Source organism: Puma concolor, chromosome A3 (genome assembly GCF_028749965.1).
Source record: "Puma concolor isolate L17-30 chromosome A3, mPumCon1.1.hap2, whole genome shotgun sequence".
Lineage (NCBI taxonomy): Eukaryota > Metazoa > Chordata > Mammalia > Carnivora > Felidae > Puma > Puma concolor.
Window position 1 is genome coordinate 117,117,341 of NC_141669.1, and position 20,708 is coordinate 117,138,048.

Here is a 20,708-nt window from a genome sequence, read left to right on the forward strand (position 1 = left end):
TGGATCCAGAGAGAGGACTTGGGAAGGAGGGGAGGAGTTAGGCTGGGTCAGTGAGGAGTTACGGGTTTGCAGAGCTAGTGGGATGTCAGATCTGGTGACGTCCAATGTAAGATGAGGAAACTGATACCCAGAATGGGGCAGTCACTGCCTCAGGGACACATGGTGGGGGTAGGTGTGATAAGGGAGGCCCAGAAAAGGGACAGAGACCCCAGCGCAGGGTACCTTAGCACGTTAGGGGTCGAGCCAGTGTTGGAACCCAGGGTTCTGTTTTACACCCAGCTGAGTCCCATAAAAGCCCACCTGATTTCTCTAACCTCGGGACAGCTGCCGAAAAGCTGTAGAGGTAAAGGAAAGTATTTTCATTTTTCCAGCAATTTTTAACTTGGGAACGTTGGAGGGTGACGCATTGTATATCAAAATGCCCAATATCATTTGCATCAGGATCTGGGGCACTTTTTGAGAATGCAGATTCTTGATCCCTATTCTTATCTTACCTTTTGGCAGCCCTCCAGTTCTTTAACTGTTCCTTCTTTCCGGATTGTGATAGGATCTTCTCAATGTGAAGCACCTGATATGAATTTTTAAGTTAAAGTAACCTGAACTGATCAGTCCAAGCTCTGGGAAGTTAACAGTAACTAAGAGAGAACCCCAGCTTTCACATCTGATTAAGAAGGTAGACCGGTACACAGTGCTTTTCTGGGGAATCAGGGAGGGCTTTGGAGTCTGGAGGGCTAGGTAGGAATGTGTAAGCAGTGAAAGAAGTAAGGGTGGAGTTAAGAGGCAGGAATGGGGACAGTGTTGCAAGTAGCAGGAACAGAAACCGCAAAGGCAAATAATTCAAAGTGTGGCTAGGCTCATTTTAGAGACATTGAGGAGTTTGATATAGATACTGAGGAGGGCCTGGGAGTTGATCAGGCTGTTAGGAGCTCATTCTTGGCGAGGGAGCCTTGGATGCCAGGTTAAGAAATTTGGCATTTTTCCAGTGAATGATGGGGAGCTAAGGATTTAAAAAATTTTTTTTGTAATGTTAATTTATTTTTGAGAGAGACAGAGCGTGAGCAGGGGAGGGGGCAGAGAGAGAGGGAAACACAGAATCTGAAGCAGGCTCCAGGCTCTGAGCTGTCAGCACAGAGCCCGATGTGGGGCTTGAACTTACAGACCGTGAGATCATGACCTGAGCCGAAGTCAGACGCTTAACCGACTGTGCCATCCAGGCACCCCAAGCTGCCTAAGGGTTTTAAGCAGGGGAAAGACCTGGTCGATTTTTTGTTAGGTGCTGGCTACAGTGTGGCAAATGGTTTGGAAGTGGGGAGACTAAGGCCAGAAAGCATGCTCAGAGGGAGTTAAGGTGTGCGGCAATGAGGAGATGGAGAGAAGGGGACAGGTTAAAGAGACATTTAGGAGGGAGAACTACAACTAATTATAAATCGGTGGCCCAACCCAGGGGCCAGGATGTTTCCACCTCCTTAAATAAAGCTTGTACACCCTCTGTCTGCAGGACAGGCTGAGTCCTCCAATCTTCTTGGGGGGAGGGAAGGGACAGGTGGTCTGGTTATGGGCAGGACAGTGTTTCCATGATGTCCTTCCTTTGTCTGCTTTTATACCTGAGGAAGAGCCCGAAGCAGCAGTTACTATAAAAGGCCCTGGGTGTCAGGAAAAGTCCATCATGTTCACCAGGAACAAAGGAAACTATTTCTAGTGCAGCATGAAATTAAAATAAAAAATCATCACCCAGGGTTCTCTGCAGGTTCCCCTCCTCCAAGATGGGTGCCAAATGACGTGTATCAGGTGTCTATTGGTGAGACTTGGGGAAGATCCCAGACCTTAACAGCCCTCTGACTGAGTCCCCTCACATTGTGGCAGGTAAGGTGTCTTTCTTCCCATTTTGTAGATGTGGCAGCTGAGTCTTAGAAGTTATGTGACTTGTTCAAGGGGTCCTAGTTTGTGGTGCAGGGAGTAAGGTGTGGGAGTGTGAGGGGCTCTTGACCAAGCATCTTACAAGTGAGGCTTTGTCTTTGTGCTCCCTTTGCCCTGAGGCTTTGCCCCTAAATCTTGGCATAACTGACTTCTTGTCATTCACATGTTTCCTCCTCAGATGCCATTCCCACCCCATCAGTATATATATTTTTTTCACAGCTCTTACTAGTATCTGAAATTACTAATTTTGTCTGTTTCTCTCCACCATGTGAGTTCCATAAGAACAGGGACAATATCTGTCCTGTTCACCACTTTACCACCAGCACCTGGAGTGATATCTGCTCCATAGTAGATAGTCAATATCGTTTGCTAAATGATAGAAATAAGCTGGGGAGGGAGAAAGGCAGGGAAACCAACATAGGTGGAAGCTTAGGATGTTTTGGGTACTTTTCATAAACTACTTCATTTAATGCCCTCACAGCTTTTCAACGTAGGTACTGTATCTCCTTTGGGTAGGTAAGAAAACATGCCAAGTGAGGCCAAGTCAGTGGCTTGTTACTTTTGAGGTAACAAGCCTTTGAAAATTCTCCTTTGAGAATCTCCATTAGACACAATCTTTTGGCACACCGTGTGGAGGAATTCACAAACCTCCCTAAGCCCACTCAGGGGTCCCAGATCAAGGAACCCAGGATTGGGGAACTTGCCTGAGGTCTCTCTGGCCCCAAACCTTTGTTAGTTCCCCTCTCCACAGCAAGGTTAGATTCCATTTAGTGGACTACAGAGAGCCTCCTGAAGATTCTGTAACAGAGGGAGATTATGAGGCACTGAGCCTTTGATGTGTCAGACCTGAGTTCAAATCCTGCCTCCAAAGCTAGCAGTGTAACTATGGGCAAGCCTTCTCACTTCTCTGAATCCCACTACCCTCACTTTGAAAATGGAATCTATTTTTTTTCCCTAACTATAATTAATCTTTATTAATCTGTTCACCAATTGCCAGGTATTTGGTTAATGGCTTTACAGTTATATCACTTTTTATGTGCCCTGACTTGCCAGAGATCATGCAGCCTCCCACGGTTAGCCACTGTGCTCCCACATGTGCACAGGCTTCCTAAAGCTGACTTTTGAATCTATTGCAGTCTCTGCTCTTGGGATTTGTGGGAACAGTTGAGTCTGAATTCACTGAAAAGACACTAGGAAGGCTGCACTGCAGTGTGAATGGAGGCCAGTGCCTTCAGTTGGTATGTGTCTTTCCCACGGTGAGGGCCTCTCTCCAAGCCCGTACTAGGCCTCTCGATTGGGACATCTCTGCCTGTCCTGGGGTCTGCGTTGCACATGGTCTGCTCTGTGCGTGCGTGGCTGCTGTCTCTTTTTAGCAATGACATCACCCTGCCTGGTATTGTTGTTTATGGGGCTGTCTCCCCACCTGGCGGGGGGCCATTGCTTGGCCATTCGGTGGAATTCCTCTGTCTTTTAGCCCTAGTACAGACCTGGCCCAGCAGTGCTGCTCAGGAAATGCCTGTGGAATCAAAGTGAGGACTCTCCCATGTGTTGAGGATTTACTGTGTGCCAGGCCTGTCCTGGACACGTTATATGTGTTATCTCATTTACACCCCATGGTAATCCCGAGAGGGAGAAGTTACTGTCCCTCTTTTACCAAGAAGAACTAGAGACTCAGCTGGGCTTTGCATTAGGCCCACTTGCAGTGATTGATGACACCAGGGCTGACTCCAGGCCTGTGCTCTCATCGTGCATAAGCAGTTCTTGAAACTGTGGTCTGATAAAGGGGAGAGACACTCCTCAGCCCCCAGGACCCTCAGAGACTTTCTACTAACAAGATTCTAGTCCAGCTGTCATTTCATCCATGAGGAGGGGTGCCCTGCTGGCTCAGTCAGTAGAGCACGTGACTCGGGATCTCAGGGTTGTAAGTTCAAGCCCCAAGTTGGGTGTAGAGATTACTTAAAAAAATTTTTTTTAACATTTATTTATTTTGGGGAGACAGAGACAGAGAACGAGCAGGGGAGGAACAGGGAGATGGGGGAGACACAGACTCCGAAGCAGGCTTCAGGCTCTGAGCTGTCAGCACAGAGCCTGACATGGGGCTCAAACCCACGAACTGTGAGATCATGACCTGAGCTGAAGCAGTCGCTCAACCAACTGAGCCACCCAGGCCCCCAGAGATTACTTTAAAAATAAAATAAAATAGGGGCTCCTGGGTGGTTTAATCTATTGAGTGGCCAACTTCAGCTGATACCATGATCTCGTGGTTTGTAATTTCGAGTCCTGAATCAGGCTCTCTGCTGTCAACTCAGAGCCTGCTTCGGATACTTTATCCCTACCTCTCTCTGCCCCTCCTCAGCTCATTCTCTCTCTGTCTCTCTCTTTCTCAAATAAACATTTAAAATAAAATAATCCATGAGAAAACAGAAGCCCAGAAAGGAGAGATGACTTACTTACAGCCCTTCTTTTCCACTTACTGCTTATCCTTACCCACTTACTTTTGGGCAGGATGGGATCTGATTTTACCCACCATTAAACCACCCAGGTAGCCCTGGTCCAGGTCGACACTCAGTAAATACTTCTAAATTTTATTTATGATGAAACATTAAGAAGGATATACAGATTAGTATAACAAACACCCGTATTCCCACCCCCCAGCTTATGAAGTAAAACATTGCTAATATAGCTGAAGGCCTCGTGTTCCTCCACAACTGTAATCCCTCAGGAATAAAGGCTCCCCTAAATTTGTTGTTTATTCTATGTAATTTTTTATTGAGCTATAATTCATATGCCATAAAATCCAACCTTTTTAAGTATACAATTCAGTGGTTATTAGTATGTTCACAAGATTGCACAACCAATACCACTCTCTAAGTCCAGAACTTTTCCACGTTTTTTTTTTTTATTTATTTTTGGGACAGAGAGAGACAGAGCATGAACGGGGGAGGAGCAGAGAGAGAGGGAGACACAGAATTGGAAACAGGCTCCAGGCTCCGAGCCATCAGCCCAGAGCCTGACGCGGGGCTTGAACTCACGGACCACGAGATCGTGACCTGGCTGAAGTCGGACGCTTAACCGACTGCACCACCCAGGCACCCCTCTAAGTCCAGAACTTTTCCATCACACCAAAAGAAACCCCATACCCATTAGCAGTCACCTCCCCATTCCTCCACTCCAACCCCTGGCAGTCACTAATTTGCGTCATGTGTCTATGGACTTGCCTATTCTGGACATTTCATATAAACAGACTCCTGTAGGTGGCCTTTTGCATTTGGCTTGCGTCACTTACCATTATGTCTTTAAGGCTCATCCGTGTTGTAGCGTGTACCAGTATTCCGTTGTGTGGATATACCACATTGTGCACCTCCGCCAGTTGGTGGAAGTTTGGGTTGTCTCTACTTTTTGGCTATTATGAATGAAGGTGCTGTGAACATTCATGTACAGGTTTTTGTGGGGCTATATTTAATTATCTTGGGAATAGACCGGGGAGTGGACTTGCTGGCTCGCAGGGTAATTCTATGTTGACCTTTTTTTTTCCCCCAAGTTGTTTTTTGTTTGTTTGTTTTTTTAATTTAGGTAATCTTTATACCCCATGTGGGACTCCCAACTCACGACCCTGAGATCAAGAGCCACATGCTTTTCTGACTGAGCCAGCGAGGCGCCCCTCTCTATTGAACTTTTTGAGGAACTGCCAGACTGTTTTCCGGAGTGGCTGCACTATTTTACATTCCCACCAGCAATGTCTGAGAGTTCCAATTTTTACATTCTTACCACATGTTCCTGCCTGGCTGTTTGATTCTGACCATCCCAGTGGGTGTGAGGTAGTGTCACTTGTTTCAATTTGCATTTCCCTAATGACTGATGATACTGAGCATGTTTTCATGTGCTTATCGGCTATTTGTTTATCTCCTTTGTCTATTCACATCTTTTGCCTAATTTTGTTTTACTTAAAAAATTTATTATAGCTAAATATACGTAAAATTTGCCATTTTAGCCACTTAAGTGTACAGTTTGGTGGCATTCGCATTGTTGTGCAGATATCGCCACCATCTGCTTCAGCAACTTTTTCAGCTTCCCCAACTGAAGTTCTGTACCCATTGAACAATAATTCCCCGTTCCCCTCTCCCAAGCAGTCATAGGCAACCACCATTCTACTCCTAAATTACTTTTTTTTTTAAGTTTATTTATTTATTTTGAGAGAGAGAGAGAGAGAGAGAGAGACCATGAGCAGAGGAGGGGCAGAGAGAGAGAGAGAGAGGGAGAGAGAGAATCCCAAGCAGGCTCTTTGCTGAGAGCATGGAGCCCGATGTGGGGCTCGAACCCACAAACTGCAAGATCATGACCTGAGCTGAAATCAAGATGCTTAACCACCTGAGCTACACAAGTAGCCCTCCTAGACTGCTTTTTGACTCAGTTTCTCTTTCACTTAATAAAAGAGAGGGTGCATTTTTAATTTCAGTTATTTGTCTTTTTTTGTTGAGTTATAAGAATTCTTCATATATCCTGGATCTTAGACCCTGATCAGATACATGATTTGCAAGTAGTTTCTCCCATTCTCTGGATTGTCTTTTTGATTTGTTGATAGTGTCCCTTTTTTTTTTTTTCTTTTTTGAGAGAGTGCACAAGCGGGGGAGAGGGACAGGTCAGGGAGATAGAGAATCCCAAGAAGGCTCCACACTCAGCATGGAGCCCAACACCGGGCTTAATTCCACAACCCTCGGATCATGACCTGAGCTGAAATTAAGAGTCAGACTGAGCCACCCAGATGCCCCTTGACGGTGTCCTTTGAAGTACACTGTTTTTCATTTTGAGGAAGTCCAGTTTATCTGTTTTTCCTTTGGTGCTTGTGCTTTGAGTATCATATCTAAGAAACCATTGACTAATCCAAAATCGTGAAGATTTGTACCTATATCTTCTTAGAGTTTTATAGTTTTCACTCTTACATGTAGGTCATTGATTCATTTTTAGTTTGTTTTTGTATATGGTGTGAGGTAGGTCCTATGCATTTTTAATCCTTTTACTAGGTGTGTGTTTCTAAACATTATTTGATACAATTTTTTTCTGTTTTTTGGACTTTAAATGGTAACATTGTTTACATTCTTGTGCAGCTTGCTGTCACTTCAGCCTTATGTTGGGAGAGTCATCCGTTTGATCAGGGTAACTAGTTCATTTGTTTTCACTGCTGTATAGGTTCGCTGCATAAAAACCACACTTTATTTACCTTTCCTCCTGTGAATGGTCTCTTGGGTTGTTTCTAGTATTTTGCTGTTACAAATGATAAACCATCTAAAATGTGCCTCCTTGTGCAGTGTGTTGAAGGTCATGAGCATATTCAGATTTCCTAGATAATGCCAAATATCTCTTTTAAGTGGTTTTATAAATTTGCACTCTTGCCAGCGATGTACTAGAATTGCCCTTGTTGTATTAGAATTGTATCCTCAGTAAGACTCAGTATTGTCAGGCTTTTTTGTTTTTGCCAGTCTAGTGGGTGTGAAATGACACTTTGTTGGAGTTTCCCAGATTAATAGCAAAGTTTCTTTTTCAGTAAATATTTGCATGGTTGGATAGGCAGGTGCACACAAAAGCAGAATAGAGGCAGCTCTTTGAGGAGATGACCCTGTGACCCTGCTTGTGGCTAGATGATGGCAGGGCTCTGGGCCTACACTGTGCTGGCTGTTATAGGGAGACTCTGGAGCTAGGAAGTGTTGGGTGAGACTGACAACCCTATAAATGGGAGAAGGCAATTGTCACCTTGACACCAGTAATGGGAGCCTCTCTCCAGGGGGAGGCTGTAGTCCTGCCCTTCCATTTCACCAAGAAGGGAAGGAGCTGGAGAGAGAGAAGGATCAGAATGGGGTCCCATAGTCTAGGAATGACCTTTTTTTTTTTTTTTTTTTTTAACCTTCTCATAGTCTTGATATTGGTGGTATGTATTTCTCTTGTTTATTCTACTGAGTTTGGGAATGATGAAAAGGATAATAAGAAAAAGAAGAGCAATGATCATTTATTAAACACTTATGTGTGAGGCATTGTGCCTTTTTTATGAGTATTATCTCACTTAATTCCAATGGAGTAGGTGCTATTAGTATTCCTGCTTTACAGATGACAAACAGGGTAACTCAAAGAGACAGAGTAACTGAGGGTTTTCATTCAGTCTGACTCCAGAACTTGTAAGCACTGTGCTATATCATTCGCCTGGCTCAGCTAAACCCAAGAGATCAAAGAACGGAGAGGCTTGTCCAGGCCTGGGTGGGTGAGAAACATGAGTTATGAAATCCACTGGGCCTGGTGTGGAAAGGGCAACAGGGAGCAGAGTGAGAGGCCCCCTGGAAAAGATGGTTCTTGAGAGGCAGGTGCCCCCAGCCCAGTGGACATGGCCCATTTAGCAGGCACTCATGGGCACCTCTTCTATGCCAAGTCCTGAGCTGGCTGCTGGGGTGCAGAGTAGGATCTGCCCATTTCCAGGTCTCAAGAAGTCCCTGGACAGGTGGAACAAGAATTTGGAGGATGTGGGTGACCCTGGCCTCCTAGGATGCAGGTGATAAGATAACACCTCAGACTGAGGGCTGTCCAGGTATCCTTCAACAGGTAAAATTTTAACAAACTGTGGCACATCCATAATATGGAATACTACTCAGTAACAGAAAGGAACACATCATTGATGTAGGCAACAACTTGGATTAATCTCCAGGGAATTATGCTGAGTGAACAAAGTGAATCTTAAAAAGTTACATACTGTATGATTTCATTTATGTAACATTTTTTAATTGACAAGTAAAAAAATTTTTTTTAATATTCATTTATTTTTGAGAGAGAGAGAGAGAGCATGAATGAAGGAAGGGCAGAGAGAGAGAGAGGGAGACACAGAATCTGAAACAGACTCCAGGCTCTGAGCTGTCAGCACAGAGCCTGACTCAGGGCTTGAACTAGGTAACCGCGAGATCATGACCTAGGCCAAAGTCGGACTCTTAACCAACTGAGCCACCCAGGCGCCCCTGAATTGACAATTTTAGAAATGGAGAACAGATTGGAGGTTAATTTTGGATGGGTTAAGGATGGGAGGGAGGAGGGTGTCTTGTTGTTGGAACTCTTCAGAATATTAACTGTAGTGGTGGATCTGTGAACATATACAGGTGATAAAATTGTATAGAACTTAATACACACACATACACACATGTATATGTAAAACTGGGAAAACTTGAATGAACTTGGGGGATAGTATCAATGTCAATACAGGTGATCTCTCTGTATTGTTTCTTATAATTGTGAATATGTAATTACCTAAAAGAAATTTCAATTAAAAAATGAAATTTAAGGCCCAAAGTATTGGTAGGACAATAGAGATATTTGTAAGACAGCATTCTCAACCCACATAAAAAATCCTGAGGGCTAGGGCGCCTGGGCGGCTCAGTTGGTTAAGCATCTGATTCTTGATCTCGGCTCAGGTCAGTGGGGAGCTTGCTTGGGATTCTTTCTCTCTGCCTCTCCCCCACTTGCATGTGCATATGCCCTCCCCTCCAAAGAAATAAATAAACTTAAAAAAAATCCCAAGGGCTATGTGCAAGGAGGCTTTTTGCCCTTAAGTTAGCAAAGTCCAGCTCCACAGAGAGGTGGGCAGTATTCCCTGAGATGTGGAGGAGTGCAGGGTCACCCTAAACACTTCAAGAGACCCAGAGTAGACCCATTGGGTTGGTTTCTGAGCTTAATTCTTTGAGCCTCTCTGTCCTTCACCTCCTGAGCTGACACCACTATCATAAGGGCAAGGGCAGAGCCACAACCCACTCCCACTCCTCCCACTCCACCTCTGTTTGGTCTTCTGAGAAGGACAGATGTTACTCCTTCATTCTCTACTCCACCAGGTTGCCCCTCCCCTGGGATGTTCTGTATCAATTGTTACAAACTCTCTGTGCCTCCTCCATGACTGTCTCCTCTACTAGACAGACTCCTGGACCTTGGGAACAAGACCAGACCCAGTCCCAATCTGGGGGGCATCAGAGAGTGTTTGTTATACTCAACTAAATGGGAAGTTGACCCTGGCTGAGATAAACCTGTTCTGATCCTGAGATCCTAGGGAGGGCCTGGACTGTGGCATAGGATTTGAGGGGTAGTATGGCTGTGGTCTTACAAGATTCTGGGACTTTGTTTACACCTGGTAGGCCCACTAGGATATCTCTTCCAGAATGTTGGCTGCCCTGAACACTGCTTCAAATTCTGTCCCCAGAATGGGAGACCCAAGGCTCCTCCACCAGACTACCCCAACATACATGTACTCACAGCGATCATGTGTTCACATTGCTGACCTCTTACTCTGGGATAAGCACTTTGGTTTCTTTATTTCTCTCAGCAACATTTATAAGGGAGGTATTTTTTATTTTTTATTTATTTATTTTTTTTTTTTTTAATTTTTTTTTTCAACGTTTATTTATTTTTGGGACAGAGAGAGACAGAGCATGAACGGGGAGGGGCAGAGAGAGAGGGAGACACAGAATCGGAAACAGGCTCCAGGCTCTGAGCCATCAGCCCAGAGCCCGACGCGGGGCTCGAACTCACGGACCGCGAGATCGTGACCTGGCTGAAGTCGGACGCTTAACCGACTGCGCCATCCAGGCGCCCCAGGGAGGTATTTTTTATATATCCATTTTGCAGAGAAGGAACCCAAGGCTCAGAGAGGTTAAGTAACTTGCTCAAGGTCACTTAGCTTGTAAATAGCAGAGCAAGGACTTGAAGAGGCATTCCTAATGTGTGCCAGTCTAGTGCCTGCAGGTGCAAAGCTGAAAAAAAGAAACATCACTGCCCTTATGGAGCTAATGATAAAATCACCAAACATTTATATGTGCTTATGTATGGCAGTCAGAGGCTAAGCTCTTTATATGCATTATATAATTGACTCTGCTTTACAACCAAATGAAATAAGGTTATGCCCATTTTACAATGGAAATTGAAGCTCCAGGAGGAAAAGAGACCTGCTCAAGGTCACATAGCAAGTAGAATACAGACCTGGACAGTCTGCTTTAGAGCCAGTGCTATCAGACCCTCTTCTGCCATCTCTTCCCTAGACCTATTTTTGGCTTTTTCCCTCCTCTGTACACAGGCCCCCTCCATGCTATTATTTCTGCCCTCCCTTCACCCCAGCTCTTCTGTCTAGCCTGTGCCCATAGACCCATTCATATTCTAAGCATAGTTTGGAACCTGTGGTTGGGCCAGAATATCTATCAGCACGATGATACCCCTCACTCTGACCCTTTCTGTTCCACCCAGCTACCTGGCAAGGGGAGTCTTGCAGGAGACTACTACCCAGTCCCCTCACCTACCTGTGGTGGCCGGAATATGTGTGGCCTCTGCAGTGCAGAGGATAGAGCAGCAGGATGCCCACACCTGGCAGAGAGGCCAGCACACCAGGGGGTGCAGGTAGCACTGGGCCTGTCAGTGCTAGTGGCTCTGGAGGCTAATATGAGCAGCAGCAACTGCTGGCATTATCTAGCCTCTAAGAATAGCTTGGGCTGAAGAGTTGGGGTCTGGGGCCAGGGAAGAGGGCAGGAGCCTGTTTCCACCGCCCCTGCCACCTCTGCTGGTGCTTGGCCTAGAAACTGGAAAGCCTCCCTTCTGGCTTACCATTTGCTCTGGGATGGTTTTGCATGGATGTGTCTTGCCTGCTATTGGGCTGGAGGAAAGAGGGTGACCCATAGACTCAGACCCAGGGCTGAGGTCAATGAGCCCATACCCTGAGGACTGGCCCTCACCAGGCCTTCCCCATTGGCACAGAATAGGAGCTTGCTTTTTCAAGGATCATGTTGGAAGTGAACCTTATTCGTTTAGCGAATCCTTAAGAACTAGATAATATATACCCATGATTCAAAATTCAAAAGTATAAAAGGGTAACCAAGAAAAAAATCAGTCTCCCTCCCTTCCCTAGCCCTCAGCCGCCTATTCCCCTCTCCAGAGGCCACCGCTCTTACCAGCAAAGGTGGTCCCTCCATAGGTAGGCACGTAAATACATGACTCTTCTATCCCCACATTTTTGCATGAGCGATGGCACATCCCATCCATTCTTCTGCCCCTTGCTTTTTTCACTTAATGATATATGTTGTAAAGAACAGTAATTTACTGAGTCTTTACCCTGGCATGCACTATTGTAACTAAGCACTTCAGATGTTATAACTCCTATAGTGTTCATCAGAATCCTGTGTTGTGGTAGGTCTTTTTTACGATTTTCCATTGTTCAGAGGTTAAATAATTTCCCAAGATTTCAGAGCTGGTAATTGGCAGAGCCAGGATTCAATCCCGGGCAGTCTGACTTTAAGGTGTTCTTCATCACTACCCTATACTGCCTCTCATGCTTGAGCCCTGTCACTACATAGCACCCCCTTACTCTCCCTAAGGGCCAAGGTAAGAAATGTATATTGAGAGACACCTAGGTGGCTCAGTCCGTTAAGTGTCCAACTTTTGATTTTGGTTCAGGTCATGATCTCACAGTTTTGAGATCTGGCTATGCCTTGGGCGTGCAGCCTATTTAGGATTCTCTTTCTCCCTCTCTCCCTCCCCTGCTCTCATGTGTGCGCACGTGCTCTCTCTTTCTCTCAAAAAAATATTAAAAAAGAAATAAGAAATGTACATTGAACACTCACCATGGCCAGGTTCAGGCTGGGATACAGCAGAGAATAAAAAAGATTAGGTCTTTGCCCTCACGGAACTGGCACCCCAGTGTCCACATGTGTCTGTCAACCAAAGCAGGAGGAGGGAAACACACGTCACACACACCCACATGTCCAAGTACAGGCCTGCTGTTTGCACACACTTTTCTCCCTTATCCATTGATCGTTTACTCACACAGCCTCTGAGCTGAAAGGCCTTCTAGCCCAGAGCTATAAGTGGAACATGGAGGTCCACACAGAGATAGATACTTACAAGAGATCACGATGTGGGCCTCGTGATTCTCATCCCCTGCCCCCTAGGATCCATTTCAGCAAGTCTGGTGGGGGGTGTCTGTAATCCAGGGCCCAGCCATTGTTTGAAGTTGGGAACAATTGAAGGGCAAGGGAGCTATAGATAGATCCACAGCTGCTGTCACCTGTTCCAGCCTGGGCATTGGGCCCGAGCATTGTCTACATGGGGGCACTCTACCAGTGAGGGCCCACTGGGGGTGGGAGGTTGGCCCAGTCCAGCCCAGCTCTAGAGAGACTGAGTCAGAGGTCAAGACAAAGAAATACAGAGTCTCAGAGGGCAGAGAACGACAGGGTGACAAAGAAGGACCAAGACCCATGAGAGATACAAGAGACTCCCACCTCATGCTAAAAACACAGAGACTGGTTGGGAGTGTGGGCAGAGGCAGAGAGAGAGCTATCTAGACAGTGAGGGCCTAAGGCAAAGATTGAACTCCAGGATACAACAAATCAGAGCCCCAGACCAGAACCTATGCTAGGGTCCAGACCACTTCAGTCCAGCATCAAGGTCTTTCTGTCCATCTGTTTATCTCCAGGAGGGTGACACATGCACATTTCTCTCTGGGGCAGCCACACCCCAGATTCTTCTAGGGCAGTCTGAAGTAGGGCAGTCAGGAGTGATCCAGGGGGCCCCTGGGGTCTCTGAAAGGGAGAGTTTGTGCTGCTGAGTCTAGTCGTAGATCTAATTCACTATGTGACCTTGGGCAAGGATCCGCTTCTTCTGTGCCTCAGTTTCCTTAGCCGTTCAATGAGAGAGTTGGTTTGCATGATCACTAAAGGTCCTTTTAGCCTCTGATGCCCCTCAGGACATTCCCCCCCCCCCCCCAACCGTGTGTCTAACTTCCCTCCCTCTTGATGCAGCTGAAGCCACAGTCCCCTCCTTTGTCCTTTGTGAGGATGGGGGACAGCTGGTCCCCCCCCACCTCCCCCCCACCAAGTAACCTTTTACCACGTTGAGGCATCTCTCCTCCGGATAAACACCCCTGATGCCTTTTGGCAGCCCTCATCCTATTTTCTGCTCAGGCATCAGAGCCGGGGCCCACTCGGGCTCTCTGCAGCTGCCCAGGGCCCCAGGAGGGGGACAAGCCTTGGATGAGCAGGGCCCCCCCCACCCACAGGGTGCCAAGGGGAGGGCCCCCCTCTAGGGCCTCACTGCTTTGCTTTTGGACTGTTATGGCAGCCACCTCCTAAGTAAGTCTTCCTGCCACCGGTCTCGCCCCTTCAGTCCATCCTCCACACCAGCTGCCACCGGGATCTTGTGAACACATAAATCTGACCATGCTGTCAAATGTCCTTGCTCAGAGCTCTTTGATGAGAAACATAAAATACAAATGCCTTTGATGGCTCCCCAACTCCTGCAGGAGAACGCTAAACCCTAATCTGGCTTCTGAGGCCGTTCACAGTCTAGTCCCAGCTGCTCCACCTGGCCTCCCTTCCCTGTGTGCCTCCCGTGGCCAAGCCTCCACCTGTGTGACTGCTCTGGCCTTGGAGTTAGGGCTCATGCTCTGTGTCCCCTCTCCTCTGCCTTTGGTGCCCTTCTCTCACCTGGACGACCACTGCCTCCTTGCAGCTCTGCCTGCAGCATTCCAGTCCGTTCTCTGTATGGCAGCCAGGGTGGTCATCATTAAACCTCAGACCACTTACTCTCTTGCCCTGACAGCTTCCCGCTGTACTTTATATAATAGAGTCCAGAGTCCCTTTCAAATCCTACAAGACTCAGTGATCCAGCTCATGCCTACCTATGTAACCCTACCTTAAAAAACTCTCCCCCTAGGGGTGCCTGGGTGGTTCAGTCAGTTAAGCATCCACCTCTTGGTTTTGACTCAAGTCATGATCTCAGTACTCGTAAGTTCAAGTACCAGATCCGGCTCTGTGCTGACAGCATGGAACCTGCTTGGGATTTTCTGTCTCCCTCTCTGTCTGCCCCTTCCCCACTCACACACTCTCTCTGTGTCTGTCTCAAAAATAAATAAACATTAAAAATAAAATAAAACTCTCCCCCTGTTCCCGCTCCAGCGGCACTAGCATTGTGATGTCATCAAACTCACCATGCTATTTTCTGCCTCACAGCTTTTGTATTTACTACTACTTTTGCTCAGAATGTTCTTCCTCTGGCTCTTTGTGTGGCTCCTTCTCGTCCCTCAGGTCTCACCTTGAATGTCACCTCTTCAGAGAGCCCCACCTCCTTGACCAACTTGAGTACTGTATACCCCACCCCCATGACCCTCCACCGCGTTACCGTAGTGCCTTTATATCCTGTGCCACGATCTTGAATTACCTTAGAAACTGTATTTGCTTGTTCATTGACTGCCGCTCTATGAGGGAAGGGACCTTGTTGTCATGCCCCTCTCCTTGTCCGTCTGGGTGTCAGACTTGCTCTTGTCCTTCACATCCCTCCATTCTGACATCTCCTGTGGGTGTCTTTCTTTTCCTGGACAGAGAGTATTGGGTTCCCATCCTGGGCACAGAATAGAAGGCACCAGATGCATGTTCACCTGAATCTATGTGATCCTCCCAGCTGAGATAGCATTTTAACAGAGTCCTTCAATGTCTTTATCAAGGATATCCAGGGACTGAGGAGCATTGGTGACAGATACATTTCCGGTTGGGGCTGGCTCCCAAATCCTATCTTCTCTGTCTCCCTACCTGCCCTTGCTTTCTCCAATATTCAGCTCCTCCAGTGGCATTTTGGGCTAGAAGAAGAGAAGCCAGAGGTAGTATGTCCCTTTTGGGCTTTGCCCCATCAGCTCATTGCTCATGGGAATCTCCCCCAACAGCCCCAGCTTAGCAGCTGCCTCCAGTTCTGGCTGCTACTAAGCTGTGAGCTCCAGGACCCCACAAAACTGCTTATCTGAGGCCTTTGATGGAGAGAAATAGGGGACGCGGAGGCCATGGTGTCTGGCTTGGCTCCAGCTCCCCATATCCTAAGACTGCCTATCTCTATCTTTCACCGCTTTACTCTCTACCCTGGATCCTGCTCCTCCTTCCCAACTCTGTTCCTAGTCAGGCCCAAGGTTCCTGGGCTTTTCTGTGGGGGATGCAAATAAGGGATTTACAGCATTGCTGTCTTTGAGGGTGGCAACAGGCTGGTCTGGGGCCTGGGAGCACTGAGGCTGGAATGCCTGAGGCTGAGCCCTTCCTGACAGTCCTTCCTAGCACTATCAGCATCTTATTTAAGTCCCTTGAAGATCGTGGTTCTTAGAGCGATTTCTGGAGAGAGTCTCTGAAGGCCAGGAGGGTGGACACCCCACACTGCAGGCCAGGCTGCAGGTGACCCAGCTGCCTTCATGCCAGTCCTCACCATAGCTGCCTTCTCCTTTGCTGGTTTCCGTGTGCTTGGGTAGAGAGCTAACCTCAGGAGTGGGATCCTGGGGTCTGGCCCAGGCTCCCTCTGTCCCCATCAGGGCCTCTGTGTCCTCAGCTAAGCAGAGGGTCTGGACGAGATGATTTCCCTTCCAGACCTGATGCTCCTGATTCCCAATGCCCTACTGTCTTTAACTGGAATTGGGGAAAAGGGTGGCAGGCAGGGAGAAATAGAAAAGGTACAGGAAAGTACAGAGAACAATTAAGAAACCATTGTACACATTTTGTTATATTTGCCTCAAGTCTTTTGCCCCTGGATTGTAGCACTTCAGGGTTCTAGTGATACCGATTCTAACACGACAGGATTTGAAACTGAGGTACATATAGTCCTGGCTCTGTACTCATAATGTTGGGAAGAGAAGGGAGGAAGAAAGACTTTGGAGTGTCTACACTGGCTACTCAGTGGGTGGGTTGGTTGGGATGAGAGGGCGGTGGTGAAGAAACGAAGCTTCCGGAGGTTCTAAAATCCTAGAATCCTAAAGTTGGAGCAGATCTCAGAGGTTGCCCAGTCCAAAGCTTCAAGCCCTGTGCAACCTCTGCTTGATTCCTCCTTGCTGTTAGCAGGCTCATTTTCTTCTACGACGCCTCTTCCATGGCTGACAGGCTCTGAGTATGAAAAGACCCTTTTCTGTGTATGTATCCAAACTCTGCTTCCTTGTAACCACCCCACTGGCCTGCTCTTGAGGACACACAAGTCACACAGGTTTCGTATGCTACAGGACAGCTCTTCATATATTTAAGGTTGGTGCCTTAAGTCCTTGCAGATTGTGGCATTTCGTGCCTCTCTTAGGTGCCTCTTGGGTTTCCCCATCGCTTCGTCATTTTTGTCTGTGTGTTCATCTCAGCAGGAAGGTGTGCCCTGTGTAGTAGAAGTGAACTTACAGTTCTAGACCCATTTCTTTTGGTTGGTTTCTCAGCCCCAGGTTTATACACTGAACAGATAATTCTAGAATTCAGACCCACATTATATTTGGTATAGGCTAGACTCATTAGAGGTTCTAATTCTCCAGGCTAATTCTATTGCTCAGGCCCTAAGAAAGAAGGCCCTGCTTTCTGAGCATCTTCAAACAGCAAGCAGAGTTTTTCCCACCCTCTGGGCTTTCTCTAAATAAGGAGATGAAAACCCTATAATCTTTTTCTTTAATGTTTGTTTGTTTGTTTGTTTATTTTTGAGAGAGAGACAGAGTGAGCAGGGGAGGGGCAGAGATGGGGAAGAGCTGTCAGCACAGAGCCTGATGTGGGGCTCGAACCCATCAACTGTGAGATCATGACCTGAGCCAAAAGCAAGTCAGATGCTTAGCCGATTGAGCTATCCAGTTGCCCCAAAACCCTGTAATCTTTAAAAAAAAATTTTTTTTGGAGAGAGAAAGGGGGCGCAAATGAGCAAGGGGCAGAGAGAGAGAGAATGTCAGGAGGAGGGACAGAGGGAGAGAGAGGGGGAGAGAGAGAGAGAAATAGGGTTCATCCGAAGTGGTGCTTGTGTTTTACCTGAAGTGGGGCTTGTGCTCACCCAATGTGGGACTTGAACTCATGAACCGTGAGATTGCAACCTGAGCTGAAGTCAGATACTTAAGGACTGAGCCACCCAGGTGCCTAACAAAACCCTATAATCTTAAACTATCTATCAAGTTGGGTTCATGCTCTTACTCAGCACACACTTATTGACTTTCTGCTGTGTGCAGGCATTCTGTAAGGTGCTGGGGATATAGACCAAGCTCTTGCCCGTTAGTTGGTGGGGAGGCAGGCCAGAAACAACCTACGTTCTATGAAGAGAATCAAAACAGAACGATGTCCTCACAAATATAATGTGGAGAAAAAGAAGAAAGGAATACATAATGTAGGATTCCATTCATAGAAATTTTGGAAACTAATCTGTGACATTAGAAGTCAGGATGGTAGGTGAGGGAGTGGTGAATGAAAGAGGGGGGTTGCTGGTAATTTGTTTCTTGAATAGGGTGTGTTTAGTTTGCAGAAACTCAGACTGTATGGCAATATTCACTATATCCCTGATTATAATGGCAAAAAGACTGGGGACAATCTAAATGTCACCCAAAGGAGAGCTGTATCATTTCATAACTTGGAGAGTATCTATAGGATTAATTCCTAAAAAGGTCTGGGCATTTGTAATTTTAATAGATATTGCCAAATTTGGCCATGCATTTCTAACAAAGTTTTTGTGTAACATACATGCAGTGAAGTGGGTACATCTTGAACGTACAGCTCAGTTAGTTTTACAGAGTGAACACACTGCTCTTTGCTCAGTATATAGTGTTTCCTGCATTCCAGAGGCTGCTCTTGTGCCTCATCCATTCATTACTCTCCCTCAGAGGACCACTCTTCTGCTTTTATCAGCTTACCTGGTTTTGAACTATGTATGGTTGAAAATGGGTCTTTGAAGTTATTTCTATATATTGTATAGAATATAGGCATATGCATATTTGGAATTGGTAGCCAGATGGTACAGAGAATTTCTCTGTGTGGGCACAGCCTGACATCTGGCTGGAATCCTGGCTCTGGACCTGTGTAGTTCTATGTGTCCACTGTCTCGAGTTCCAGGATCCTTTGATTCTCTGACCATAAATTTCTGTGGTGTCACCAAGGCCTGAATGGGGTGATGGGCAGGACAGCCTGGAAGTGCCCTGATGTATTCCAAAGCCCATATCAGGCAGACTGAGTGCCAGCACACTGAACCCCTGTTGAGAGTGGGGTGCAGGAGGGGGCTAAGAGTGGGAAGTTGATTTCCTGGGAATCTTGAATGTCTTCTAATTGTTCTAAATTTCCTCCTTTTGCTTTCTTTTCAGCCAAATCATTTCTTTACATGTATGGTCACAGGTCTAGTTTTCTTCATGTACAATTTCCCCAGGGGACCCCAAGGAGATGGGGATAGAGGTAGGAGGTAAGAGCATGCAGGTACTGGAGAGGGATATCTTACTCTCTCTGCTTCTCTTTTTGATCTGGTCTCTGCCACTACTTATCTGTGAGATTTGCCAGTGCTTTCTTTTCTCTGAGCCTCAGTTTCCCTGGGCGTATAAAGAGGATTGTGCCAAATAGTCCCAGAAGGCACTCTGTTGTTTCCTCTCACTCAGTCTCCTTGCTCTTTGTTTCTGGGGGTGTGAGCCTTTTTCTGGGTGGACCAGACTCCTTGTGACTCAGTTTCTCTCTCTCTGGGCTCCTCAGTCTTGCCGGATCTCTCACGGCTTTGTCCCTGCCCCATCAGTCTCTGAATCCCAACCTCCCTCTCTCTTAGTAAGAGTGTCTCTCTCCGCCTTTGTGATCCCATGACAATGGGAGGTAAAAATAGCCCAGGGGCCGTGCTGGTGGAGATAAAAGGGAATTTGCCTTTTGTGTCCTGTGGCCAGGCTGGGGGGGCTGTGACACGTGGAGATTGCTGACATAGCTCTCCTCTGCTGACCTTGACAGTGGCAATAAAAGGGGTAGCCCAACTCCCAGCCCTCACCGTGTGCTGAGGTGGGTGATCAGGGCTGAGGTTGGAACCACAGGGTGAGGGTACCCATGGGTGGGCACAAGTTTCTCTCTATCTCTGGGAAAGGATGCTCTGGTGTTTGAGTGTGTGTGTGTATGTGTGTTGGGGGCTCACCAGGGAGGCTGAGATGGGGACCCCCGAGGAATCACTGAGTATTAGGTCTTGTGGGTTTTGAATCACACCCCTGTTTGGGGTCCCTGGGTCCCTTAGTTCCTCCGTCACGGCCATCTTCCAGTGCCTGATGCCTTGGATTGCCTTGAACCTCCAAGATTTTTAGTCCCTCATCTTCCACCTCTCAGTGCCACCGCCATGATGGATGTGAGTGAACTTGGGGAGTCTGCCCGCTACCTCCGCCAGGGCTACCAGGATCTGATGAAGGTGCACACTGTCCCGTGGGATGGTAAGTGAAGGCAGAAGGGCACGGCCATGGTATTGCCCTTATGGAGTCAGACCAGGAGTGGGGAGGGGTGAAACTGAGCTTGCGGCTGAAGGGGAACTCTGGCTTCAAAGCTTTAGCCCTGGCCCTTTCCCTCAGAGTCTGGGGTCCTTAAGGGTACATTCCCTGAGACTCTGTGTACATCACTGCATGTTTGTGAGCAAGCCTCGATTTGCTCCTCTGTAAAATGGGACAATATTCCCTGTCTCCCAGAGCGGCAGTCTGTGGCTGGAGCCCGAGGCCTCTGAGATGGGAGTGATTAGTATGCAGGCTGGTGTCCGTAAAACCTGTGCTGGAGTTATTTTTAGTGTTTTCCATAGAGCTAAAGCCAAAGACAGGAATAAAGACTACTATTTATGACCTAGTTTGCTCATAGGACAATAATAACAATAGGCAATGTGTATCAAGTGCTTATTTTGTGCCAGGCCCAGAGTGAATGACTTTCCATGCATCATCTCAATAACCTGGGAGCTGGGGACCAGGGCCAAGGCCAGTTTCATGGGTGTGCAACCTCTGCAGTTGCACAGGGCATCACACTCAGAAGGGCCTTTGTGTTTAACACTCAGCTCTC

At 47.1% G+C, this 20,708-nt stretch overlaps 1 protein-coding gene across 3 annotated transcripts in view; it reads left to right on the top strand.

The window, feature by feature from the left end:
* Positions 1-1,090: 1,090 nt before the first annotated feature.
* The window catches only part of MYH7B (myosin heavy chain 7B), a 43,073-nt gene continuing 23,455 nt past the window's right edge, over positions 1,091-20,708 (top strand). For 2 of the 3 annotated variants that reach the window (XM_025932668.2, XM_086702044.1), the window contains exons 1-3: positions 1,091-1,863; positions 19,019-19,113; positions 20,001-20,101. In XM_025932668.2, the coding sequence (XP_025788453.1) occupies positions 19,040-19,113; positions 20,001-20,101 (175 nt within the window). In that variant the 5' untranslated portion in view covers positions 1,091-1,863; positions 19,019-19,039. Of the gene's footprint in view, positions 1,864-19,018; positions 19,114-19,667; positions 20,102-20,708 lie in introns of those variants that run through there. The other variant, XM_086702045.1, reaches the window with a different exon arrangement.